This window comes from Acanthisitta chloris, unplaced genomic scaffold (genome assembly GCF_000695815.1).
Source record: "Acanthisitta chloris isolate BGI_N310 unplaced genomic scaffold, ASM69581v1 scaffold11743, whole genome shotgun sequence".
Lineage (NCBI taxonomy): Eukaryota > Metazoa > Chordata > Aves > Passeriformes > Acanthisittidae > Acanthisitta > Acanthisitta chloris.
This window is the reverse complement of record NW_008666879.1, coordinates 57,256-69,246: the sequence shown is the minus strand read 5'-3', so window position 1 is coordinate 69,246 and position 11,991 is coordinate 57,256. Positions and strand designations below refer to the sequence as shown.

At 42.4% G+C, this 11,991-nt stretch overlaps 1 protein-coding gene across 1 annotated transcript in view; it reads left to right on the top strand.

The window, feature by feature from the left end:
- Nucleotides 1–215: 215 nt before the first annotated feature.
- PPP1R13B (protein phosphatase 1, regulatory subunit 13B) overlaps nt 216–11,991 on the top strand; it is a 50,155-nt gene continuing 38,379 nt past the window's right edge. Inside the window, exons 1-3 of the mRNA XM_009072309.1 lie at nt 216–363; nt 7,579–7,698; nt 9,657–9,724. Coding sequence (XP_009070557.1) covers nt 216–363; nt 7,579–7,698; nt 9,657–9,724 — 336 coding nt within the window. The remainder of the gene's footprint in view (nt 364–7,578; nt 7,699–9,656; nt 9,725–11,991) is intronic.

Here is an 11,991-nt window from a genome sequence, read left to right as displayed (position 1 = left end):
GGGTTGGGGCTGGATGATCTCTAAGCTCCATTCCAACCCCTAAAATTGTACGATTCTATGACTAAATCTTTGTCAGAGTTACAGGAAACTGAAAACTACTTTGGAACATGGTAACCAACCGTAATCATACATTTACAGAGGCATTATAAATCTTACCCATAATCCTTTTCTTCCCTTTTTAAAATTAATATTCTGCTCCTTTTTGTTTCTTTCAGATGATCCTAACTGTGTTTCTGAGCAACAATGAGCAGATCCTGACAGAAGTTCCAATCACACCAGAAACAACCTGTCGCGATGTCGTGGAGTTCTGCAAGGAGCCTGGAGAAGGAAGCTGCCACCTGGCTGAGGTGTGGCGTGGGAATGGTGAGTGAAATGTTCACTGCCCTTGGATTCCAATATGTGTCCCGATTTTCAAAATGTAGGACTGACTTGTCCATATTAATTCTTTCAAATTCTACTTTGGTTTTTTTCATTCAGGCTTTGATGCAAAGCATTGGAACTCAGTATCAGTAAAGATTGATGTCATTCTTGACTCTTTTCTGTTCTGTTTTCTTCCTCAGCAGTTGATAAAATGCATGTGTAAGATCTGTTAGTGTTCTAAACAAATGATAGGAGTATGTGTATTTTCACTTCTAGAAGCCATTTAGTTCCAATAGGATGGAGAGTATTTAAATGACAATATGGAATCTCATGATGGTTTTTTCTGTCCAGGGCTGCAAATCACCATCTGTATTCTTTCCAATCCTATTTCCTCACTGTTAGGCATGTGAGCACAGCCTGAAGTTTAAGAAGGGGCATAGAATTTTTCTTTCTAGATCATCAGGTACAAAAGGAAAAGTGACAAAGTGCTTGGGCACATGAGGAAGGGCTGAGAGAGTTGGGATTTTTAAGCCTTGAGAAGAGGCTCGGGGGTGACCTCATGGCTCTCCTCGTCTCCCTGCCAGGGCTGGAGAGAGGTGGGGGATGTGTGTCCTGCCATGGCTGCAGGGAGAGGATAGAGGGAATGGCCTTGAGCTGAGTCAGGGCAGAGTCAGATTGGATGTGAGGAGAAATGTTTTCCCTGTTGTGGTGTTTAGGCCCTGGGATATTGCCCAGGGAGGTGGTGCAGTCGCCATCCCTGGAGGTGTTTCAGAGGTGTCTGGATGTGGCACTGGAGGATCTCATTTAGGGTTTAGTAGTTCCAGCAGTGACAGGTTAATGTTTGGACTCGATGATCTTAGAGGTCTCCTCCAACCTTGATGGTTCTATGATTCGATGATATTACCATGAGTAGAACATGGAGATCACTGATTTCAGCTCTTTGTTATCTGCTCAGTATTGAGCACTGTAGCTCACCCAGTGTTGTGAAGTTGACATCTCCATGCATACAGCTGAGTATAGGAGCAAAATAGTGCCCAGAGCTTCTACTTGTTGTTGGCTCCAAGTTTCTTTTAAAACTCACATGAAGGTGCTTGACTTTGTCCACAAGCTTCACTTGCTAAATTCTCGAGGTGGCAATTGTATAGATCTGCTGCTTTGAAAGTGTGGAACAGAAGAGACTAGAGAGAATGAAAGAAAAAATTAAACACTGGCCTATCTTTCTGCATCTTTGAAACAGACCCTGTAGGGTCAGCAAAAAAGACATCCTGCACACTGGTTTTAAGGCTCTCTGGCAGGAATTTCAGTACAAGCTGAAATTTTGTTGTTCTTAAACGTAGGGCACCGTTACAAAATCTGTGACCCCAGCTCCTTGACCCAAAATACATCCATTTCTCAGTGAAATGACCTGATCTTGTTTCTGTTTTTTGACAGGGCATGAATATGATAATTTTTCCTTCTGCTGCTGCTGTGAGCTAAATTGAACTCCTTACACTGAAGTTTTTTTCATCTAATTTTGCCTGGAGCAGAGATTTGATGTAGAAAACAAGACTAAACAGTTAAATGCAACAGTTACAACAACGAAAACTTTAAACTGTGGTTCTGAGTGGGAAGTGTGAAGCAATTTGCAGTGAAACTGCTGCGTGTTGTGCCAGTGGAAGAGCATATTTTCTCTCTTCTGTTTCACTGTCTCTGAGCCCTCAGCCCTTATCCTCAAGAGAGGTCTGTGAGAGTTCCTTCAGAGGACATTTTGGGTAGTAAAATGCAAAAGTTTGGTTTTCAAAATTTTGGTCAGGCACTGGGATATTGCCCAGGGAGGTGGTGGAGTCACCATCCCTGGAGGTATTTGAGAGGCATCTGGATCTGGCACTGGAGGATCTGGTTTAGGGTTTAGGGGTTCCAGCACTGATAGGAGAATGGTTGGACTGGATGATCTTAGGTATCTCCTCCAACCTTGATGAGTCTATGATTCTTTGAAAAGAAATGTTAATACAGCAGTTCATGTGTTGACTAAACACATTAGGTTTATTCCCACAATATAAGTGATCTGTTTTCCTGGCAGCCTCCCCGTGTGGCACAGATGACAAATCACTACTCTTTGTGAGAGAGAGATGTCTACCAATCCTTGTGAATGTGCTCAACTCCTCTCTACAGGTAGCCACATCTTCTTTTAAATGGGTTGGTTGCTTATACTTTAACAACACAATAAATATTACAGAATCACAGGATAATCAGAGCTGGAAGTGACCCTTGAAGATCATCCACTCCAACTCCTGCCCTGCACAGACATCCCTGACAATCACACCCTGTGCCTGAGAGCATTGGCCAAACACCTCTGGAGCTCTGTCAGCCTTGGGGCTGTGACACTGCCCTGGGGAGCTGTTCCAATGCTCTTGGGGTGAGCAATAGTTGACAAAGTCAGTAGTATTCATGACTGATATCTCAGTGTACTTTGTACCACCTTGTGCCTTGTCAGTTTGAAGCTTCCTCTTCTCACATGGATTTCTCATGTTGTAACAGGAGAGAAAAAACCCCACAGAATATCTTCCGCATTCCACAGCTATTGCAAACAGGAGTTGGAAAGGAGGCTGACAGACAGGTGTGATGCCAGGAACTTGTAGTATGTTTCAACAGAGAATGGATTTCAACCACTAAATCCACCTAGTACTCGATTATTCACTTCGTTTACATCTGAAATTGCCCTTCAGCAGTTGGTATTAATTGGCATTCCTCAAGGTAGTGGTGACATAGAGGCAAGAGAGTGTGAAGGAAATAGTTGTTTACTACGAGTGTACTACTACAAACCTGAAAGGGGAAGACTCATTCCAGGTCCTGCAGCAAACTCCCCTGCTGTGGAGATAATCCACTGCTCTGTATTGAGATTTCATGCAGAGCAGGAATAAATGTGCTTATTGCACGTAGCAGGATACTTGTAGTCAGGAGAAAAACAGATTCTGAAGCCTGAAACTTATTTTACATAGTGGATCTATAGTTCCAACAGAAGGATTTTGCAACTCTCTTCTGAAACTTTGGTGTGGTATCTGTTTCAGTTGTAGAATATCAAGGTTGAAGGAGACCTCTAAGATCATCAACTCCAACCATTAACGTGTCACTGCTGGAACCCCTAAACTCTAAATGAGATCCTTCAGTGCCACATCCAGACACCTCTGAAACACCTCCAGGGATGGTGACTCCACCACCTCCCTGGGCAATATCCCAGTGCCTCAACACCCTCACAGGGAAAACATTTTTCCTAGCATCTAATCTGACTTTCCCCTGTCTCATTTTATGACCATTCCCTCTAGTCTTCCACCATAATCTTAGAGGGTGTTTCATTTTGGAATACTTAAAATTAGCTCATCCTTAAAATTTTTGTTTAAAATCAAAGGAGTCCAACTTAGTTCTTAAAAATATTTGAGAATTTTGATCCAACTTAAAATTTAAGGAAGTTCTTGCAAATAAGTAGGGGTAGCTGCATACATCATGGTTTTCCACTTTGTTATTTGTGAAAACAACTGTTCTCTAGGGTCAGCCATGTCCTGGGGGCCATCAGGCAAGGCATTACTAGATAAGGGAGGTGATTGTCCTGCTCTGCTCTGTGCTGGGGCAGCCTCCCCTGGAATATTGTGAGCAATTTGGGGTGCCACAGTGTCAGAAAGATAGTAAGTTATTGGAGAGTGTCCAAAGAAGGCAAGAAAGGTGGTAAAGGGCCTTGAGGGGAAGCCACAGGAGGAGTGACTGAGACACTTGGTCTGTTCAGCCTGGAGAAGAGAAGACTGAGGACAGAGCTCATGGCTGGATAACACTTCCTCAGGGAAGGAAGTGCAGGGGCAGCTCTGACCTCTTCTCTCTGGGACCAGGGACAGGACCCAGGGAATGGGCTGAAGTTGTGTCAGGGGAGGGTTAGGCTGGAGATTAGCAAATGGTTCTTCTGCCCCCAAGAGGTGTTTGGGCACTGAACAGCTCCCCAGGGCAGTGTCACAGCCCGAAAGCTGACAGAGCTCCAGAGGTGTTTGGCCAATGCTCTCAGGCACAGGGTGTGATTGTCAGGGATGTCTGTGCAGGGCAGGAGTTGGACTGATGATCCTCAAGGGACCAGATGATCCTCAAGGGTCACTTCCAGCTCTGATTATCCTGTGATTCTGTAATATTTAATGTGTTGTTAAAGTTTAGCAACCAACCAATTGATTATTAGTTTATACCCATTCTCCTATTTCACTTTTTCTTCATGCTCTTCTGTTTAAACTGCAAAAAATCAGTTTGAAATAGTGTTGTGAAAACAATTCCTGAGAAATATGTCTGCAGCTGTAACGACTGGGGAAAGTTTATCTGTAGCTTTTCTTTCCATGCTTTGTTTTGATTTTGATTGTTAAAGAACAGGGATTTCCAGAAAATGTCTTTGTGTTATTACACAGCAATATAAGATCATGCTTCCTTCTAGTAGTTTTTATGGACTTAAAGGATTTAAAGTGAAGGAAGGAATGGAGACTTCAATTCTCATCATGTCTGAAGTCAATTGTTCATGCCTATTTCTTCCTTTCTTTTCCCAATCTGTTCCATGTAGCTAAGTTGCTCAGAGTAGTTAGTGCTTCTTTATCTTTCTTTCCTCTGTTTCACTTCTGTTATTACTTTAACCTGTTTTCTCTCTAATTTAGGGCAACACATCCCAAATTATTTTGGGGAAGGAATTGCGAAAGCAGTAAAAAATGTCTTTGCCATTTCTTTCCACTGTCACATTTGAAAAATTATTAGCCTTAATTACTCAAGGTGCATTATGCAAATGAAACCTCTGACTTTGCCTAGCTCCTAGGACCAAGGCCTTGCTGTTAATGAGGCACCAGCTGAAGGAGGAGTGAGGCTGCAGCCACTCCTCACCATTCCAGGAGGAGCCCAACCCTGCTCAGACATCCAGTGTCTGTACCTTCTTACCAAGCTTCAGCTCTTGCAGAGTTCACCTAGCAATTCTTCTGTTTGGGAAAAAATCCCTAAAGATTCTTATCTTCTGTTTCCTGAAGTCTCTGAACTGAAGAGTTCAAATATATTTATGCTCTATGAACTTTGGACGACTCATGCTGCAATTTTAGTGGATATGCTTCAAAGCACTTGAAGTCTGACTTTGCTTTAGGAGTTGAAAAACCTGAAAGTCATGTTTTTAAAATGCCTTTTCAGACACTGAGGTGTAATGAGCCACTGACCTTATTCTTGTGTGCATAAACACTATTGACAATGTTTCTTGGCTTCCACTTGAGGGAGGAACAAGAAAAAGTTAAGAAAATCATCTATTTTTTTATAATCCGGGTGTTGTGACCTTTGTTGTTGTGAGGTTTTTCGGTGTTATTTTTAGGAAGATAAGTTAACCAGTCAGCTGATTAATATAATTAGCTTGTGGTTCAAAATGATCCTTCCACATTGACAGCAGCTAGATCTGATTTTGGCTAAGGTGTGTTAGTCACTGTTACCTATTGGACATGACAGATGTTGACAAAACATTTCATTGTATCAAATCCTTTATGAGTTAAGTGATGAGGTTTTATTCACACAATCAGTCAGGTTGGAAGGGACCACAGTGGATCATCTGGTCCCACCTCCCTGCTCAGGTAGGGCCAAGCCAGAGCACATGGCTCAGGATTGTGTCCAGGGGGTGCTTGAACACCTCAGTGAGGGAGAATCCACAACCTCTCTGGGCAATGTGTTCAGTGCTCAGTGATTGCACAGCAAAGAAGTTCTTCCTCGTGTTCAGGTGGAACTTCCTGGGCATCAGTGTTTGCTGTTCCCTCTTGTTTGATTGGTTTCCCCCACTGAGCAGAGTCTGATCATCCTCTTGGCACTTCCCATTGATGGCCTTGAATCCATTCATGAGGTCCCTCTCAGTTGTCTCTTCTGGAGGCTGAACAGCCCCAACTCCCTCAGCCTTTCCTCATCCCTGAGGTGCTCCAGTCCCTTCAGCATCTTCCTTGCCCTCCCCTGGACCTGCTCCAGGAGCTCCATGTCCCTCTGGTGCTGAGGAGCCCAGAACTGGACACAACTCTCAGGTGTGACCTCACCAGGGCTGAGTATTGTTCTTTAAATGCTACAATGAAGTGTCCCAAGAGTATCCGGATGTGTATATCTAAGCAATTCTAATATAGATAGATTTCATTATAAAAATCTGTCATGTGGTTTTCCCAAGCTTTCCCCAAAATGTCTGTTATATCATTTTGTCTTTTTATGTAAAATGGGTTAAGTGTGAAACAGATGACAAGTTGTCAGTGCTGCTTTTCCTGGGAGGAGATCCTGTGGTTTGGGTTTTGGTGGCAAAGAGGCTTTTAGGAATGGAGAAGGCAAAATGCAGAGTTTGATTTTCATCAAAGCCTGATTTTCTGTAGTACTATTGGTTTGACTTGGTGCTGCATGTAGAAAGCTCATTCAGTCTCTTCTAGTATGCTTTTATTCTGGTTAGAAGATATGTTTTAATATTATGCTTCGGATTAGATCTTAGAAGATCTTAAAATGGAGATTTTTCTTATCTTAGACATTTGGTAATCAATGCAAGTGTAATTATACTTGAAAGTGGGAGATAAAAAGGCAAAAAAAATTAAAACTTTGCTTTTCAAATGTATTTCCCTTTCGAACTACTAAATATATAATGTGAAGCCTCTTAGTGATGATATATTTGTTCAGTTTCAGAGAAATAACCACACTGTGAGAATGATTTCTATTTCTTTGGGGAAAACAGATCAACTTCTGCATAGAACTCATTCTGTATTTGTTCAGGGAGTCACCAGTAATTCCACATGTACCGGAAGTGACTCCCTGGCACAGAGTATTGGAGTGGGAGCACCTGCTCAAGTTCTTAGGGGATGAAATGTCAATATAATGCTAAGGCTTTTAGTCTGAGTGGAAACCTGGAGGTTTAAATGGAGTGAGTCATTTTAAGGATAGAACACAATATCCATCTGCTGCTGATGGGGAGCAAAGTTGCTGTTTCCTAAATTAGGGCTGCTAAATGCTGGTATTTTTGGTGTGGCTTTGCAGACCAGTTGTGCAGTTCTGTGGAAGAGTGAGCTGTGACACAGAACAGCTTTGCATCCCAGCAGATCCTGCTGTTGGTGCTTGTTGCTTGGACTTTGCCTAACATTGGATAGTTGGAGTTGCTACTAAAATGACGTTCTGATCCTTCATGAGAGTTTTAGATTGGTTAATTGAAGGAAGTTAAGTGCTGAGGTGTTTTTGTGCTTTCAGAACGTCCCATCCCCTTCGATCACATGATGTATGACCACCTGCAGAAGTGGGGACCCCGCAGGGAGGAGGTCAAGTTCTTCCTGCGGCATGAGGAGTCACCAGCTGAGAGCAATGAGCAGGGTAAGTACACTGAGCCTCTAGTGCTGCTACCTAAACACATTTCTAAGCTTTCTGAAGGGAGTTGGTTGTCAGTTCTTTCTCTGAACATGAATAGCTACAGGTAATACGACTTCCTTACACCAAAGCCATCTTGAGTCTTCTTCAGTGGCACCTTTATACTTCTCCTCAAATTTCCTTCTCTAGAAGAATTTCTGCCAGTCTGCTGAGTAATAGGAAGATCAATTTTTATTCTGCGTAGTTCTGATCCAAAAATATTGCTGTGTAATAGACTTGATGCAGTTTTTTCTCATTGAAAGTTTGAGAGGTCCAAACTCATATTGAGTTTTGAGAGGTTGGGGTTGTTCTTTTTGACCTCCTGTTCTTTCAGTTGCACCAGAGAAAGATTTTAGTTTCTAAAACGATTCAAATTAGTTGCCCAAGTCTATTTTACAGGCATCGTTGACAGATATTTCAATGCCTTTTACTTTCTCAGTACTTCATGTAGATATATTTAATAGTGGTGATAATTTGCATCACCATCACTGCTTGGTTCTACATGAAAAGGGTGTCTATAAACCAGTGCTCTATTAAGTGCCTTTCTTAAAAGGCTGGAATGAAAAAACAGAAGGATTTTAGTTTTCTGATCTAACTAGTATAGACTGTACTTAATTTAGGAGAAGAGTTTTGAGACTCTGCATTATATACTTGATGTCTGTCAGGCTGCCTGAAGGGTAGGAAAGGTATCTGTGTTTGCATGCTCACATTGTCCTTACTCAGCTCATCTGAATATGCTAACAACAGAATTTCAGGTTTTGGCTGTGTCCTTATTGCTTTGAGCTGAGGTTTCTTCCTTGTATTTCTAAGTAGTTCCTGGTTGCTTTGAATGCCGAAGTATCAGGCCAAATACTGTAAGAGGAGTTTCTACATTCATTAGGTTCTTGATAAAATATTTTGTCATCTTTTGAGCAATACAAAATATGTTAAGAAATTTAAGATGGACCTGAAGCCAGAGAGCTTCGTGTACAAGGAAGATGTTGCTTCTGAACGAGGGTTTTTAATTCATCATTGACCTATGGATTAATCTGTAGATTAAAGTTGTTTATAACTTTACAAGTCAGAAAAGCTTTTTCTACTTATATTAATTTTTATTGTTATTCAACTGGAGCTGCTGCTTCTTTTGGACACGAAGTATGAAACTTGAGTAGTCACACTCAGGACATCGTTGTCCAGACAGAAGTCAGAAAAGTAGAGCTGCATGTCTGTCCTTTAAACAGAGGAAGGCTGTAAAGTAAAAGATTTATTTAATATAACGACGTGGAACTGTTGGAGCAAGTTCAGGGGAGGCCACGAAGTTGCTAAGAGCACTGGAGCATCTCCCCTGTGAGGACAGGCTGAGGGAGTTGGGGCTCTTGAGCCTGGAGAAGAGAAGGTTGTGTGGAGACCTCAGAGCACCTTCCAGGAGCTGAAGGGGCTCCAGGGAAGCTGCAGAGGGATCTGTGTTAGGAGCTGCAGGGACAGGACAAGGGGCAATGGGCACAAATTGAAGGAGGGAAATTTAGATTAGATCTTAGGCAGAAGTTTTCCCTGTTCTGGTGGTGAGACACTGTCCCGGGTTGCCCAGGGAGGCTGTGGCTGCCCCAACCCTGGCAGTGTTCACAGCCAGGTTGGCTGAGCCTTGAACAACCTGCTCTGGTGGGAGGTGTCCCTGCCCAGGGCAGGAGGTTGGGACTGGTGATTTCTAAGGCTTATTCCAACCTCTAAAATTCTGTTACTGTGATGATTCTATTTCTGCTGTTTCACTGCTTACAAAGAATAAACTAGTAAGAAGTAGTTGGAACTAGCAAAATAAAAATTCACCAGTAAAAGCTTTATATAAATTCTTGAACAGAATTCACAGAACATTCAAGAACAGATTTAAGAGTAAAAACCAGTTGTGATGAGAACTGACCTTTGCACTAAGAGTGATCCTTTATTTTCAGGTGGACGTCAAGCCCAGAATCAAAGAAATGGCATCAATATCCCTGTGGAGAAACGTGTGGAGAATGGGGTATGTGATAAGTCCTGAAGGTTTGGATTGATGCAACTCCAGTGCTTCATGTTCTTAAAATTATTCCTCTGCAAGATACATCTTAGTGGGGAACCAGTGACAAATACATTGATCTTGTTCTGATTGGTTTCAGTATAAACTGAATGGGACAGTACATATTTTTCATCAGCTAGTCTGAAGTTCTGACCAGAAAGAAAGCCACATATGTGATGTGAGAAACCCCAGAGTCTTATTACTTACTGCATGTTCGAATCTGTTTTATTCATCCTGTGTGAAGGGAAAATCCACCTGCATTATTCTTCCATACTAGTATTGCCTGTCCAGACGTCTTTTCTTGTTTGATTTATCTCACTGCTGTTGATTCATGACATAGCCTTGTATGTTAAACAGGAGGATGTGTCCATGAACTGGGATGTTTTCAGGTGCTGGTACAAGAGCTTGCAAGCCCCAGAGCCATCCCTCTTTATACTGTATTTATGCACTTGGTTCATCTATACACCTGTTCTTTTAACTAAACTATCACTGGGTTTCTAATTTGAAATACATATTGCATAGCATAGGCAACCTGTGAATCCTGGCATGAACATCCTCTCTTTTACGAGTAAAACATCTGCATTTCATTCGAACTTACCATGGCTTAAAAACCTTCTACTCCTGAGCTGAAACTCACCTTACATCCTTCTCTCATGTCTTATCCTTGTCTCATTTACAGCAGTGACAGGTTAATGATTGGACTCGGTCTTAGAGGTCTCCTCCAACCCTGATGGTTCTATGATATGATATAATTCTCAGTACTAATGAAGACTCTGCAGAGCACAGGCTGTTCCTGTTTGCTCAGGGCCATTCTGCTGCCTTTACTATAGCACTGTAGCTATAGTTTGCTGTTCTAAACTTTCAGTAAAAACATTTGAGCTACCAATTCATAGTTGTGTTGTCTCTGTGAAGCAGTATCAACTTCACAGAACCATCAAGGTTGGAGGAGACCTATAAGGTCATCAAGTCCAACCATTAACCTGTCACTGCTGGAACCCTTAAAACCTAAACCAGATCCTGCACTGTCAGATCCAGACATCTCTTAAACACCTCCAGGGATGGTGACTCCACCACTTCCCTGGACAGCCTTTTCCAGTGCCTGATCAAACGTGCATATGGCTCCTTCTTGGGGTAAAATAAGGCTTAAAAAGTTTAGAAGCAACAAATTTGGGTTTTTCAAGCTGAGATGTCTTGAGGGTCTACAGGGAAGCTGCAGAGGGACTGTGTTAGGAGCTGCAGGGACAGGACAAGAGGCAATGGGGACAAATTGAAGGAGGGGAAATTTAGGTGAGATCTTAGGCAGAAGTTTTCCCTGTTCTGGTGGTGAGACACTGTCCCAGGTTGCCCAGGGAGGCTGTGGCTGCCCCAACCCTGGCAGTGTTCACAGCCAGGTTGGCTGAGCCTTGAGCAACCTGCTCTGGTGGGAGGTGTCCCTGCCCAGGGCAGGGGGTTGGGGCCAGATGATCTCTCAGGTCCATTCCAACCTCTGAAATTCTATGATTCTATAAAATCAAAAATAACAACTAAAATGTTCCCAGTGATTGTGTTGATCCAAGCATTCTGTGCTTGGATATTGCCTGATAACTAACATCTAAAATTCACACGCACACGAGAACAAAGTTGTTCAGTCAGTTTGCAGCTCTTTGCAGCTTGTTTTGTGTGTGGCACGTGGGCCTGGTGGAAGGAATTTTTTCCCCCTATTCAAAGCAGTTAATCATGTATTGCTTTCCACGTTCCTGTTCTTTAGGGCACATAAGCTAACAGCCTCTGCTGCCTGGATCCCTTTATCCTGCTCCCATTGTCACATCGACAATGCAGTGAGATCATAGCCCTCTAAAGTGCTGGGGGGACATAACTCTTTCATGACCTCCCCTGATCTATTCCTCCCTGTAGGTTGTAGCACATACACTGTGTAGAGGCATAATGGACCTGGGAATGGGGAATGGCATGTGCAGGATGCCTGAAAATCTCACTTCTTGCCAGCACTAAAGGATGGGATAGTAAGGCTTTGTGTTTAATTCCATTTGCTCTGAGGTTTTATGGGTGAAGCTCAGACCTTAGAACTTGAATAACTCTGCTATCTTACTTCTATTCAGTCCATTTTATTATCCTCTTTAAATGCCAAAAGTTTGGTCACAGTATGTAAAATCTCTTAGGGAACTGATACTTTAAAAAAAAACTTTTGCCAGGTTTAGGAAATTATAAAGACTAAAACCTCAAGGGGTTATATGAAC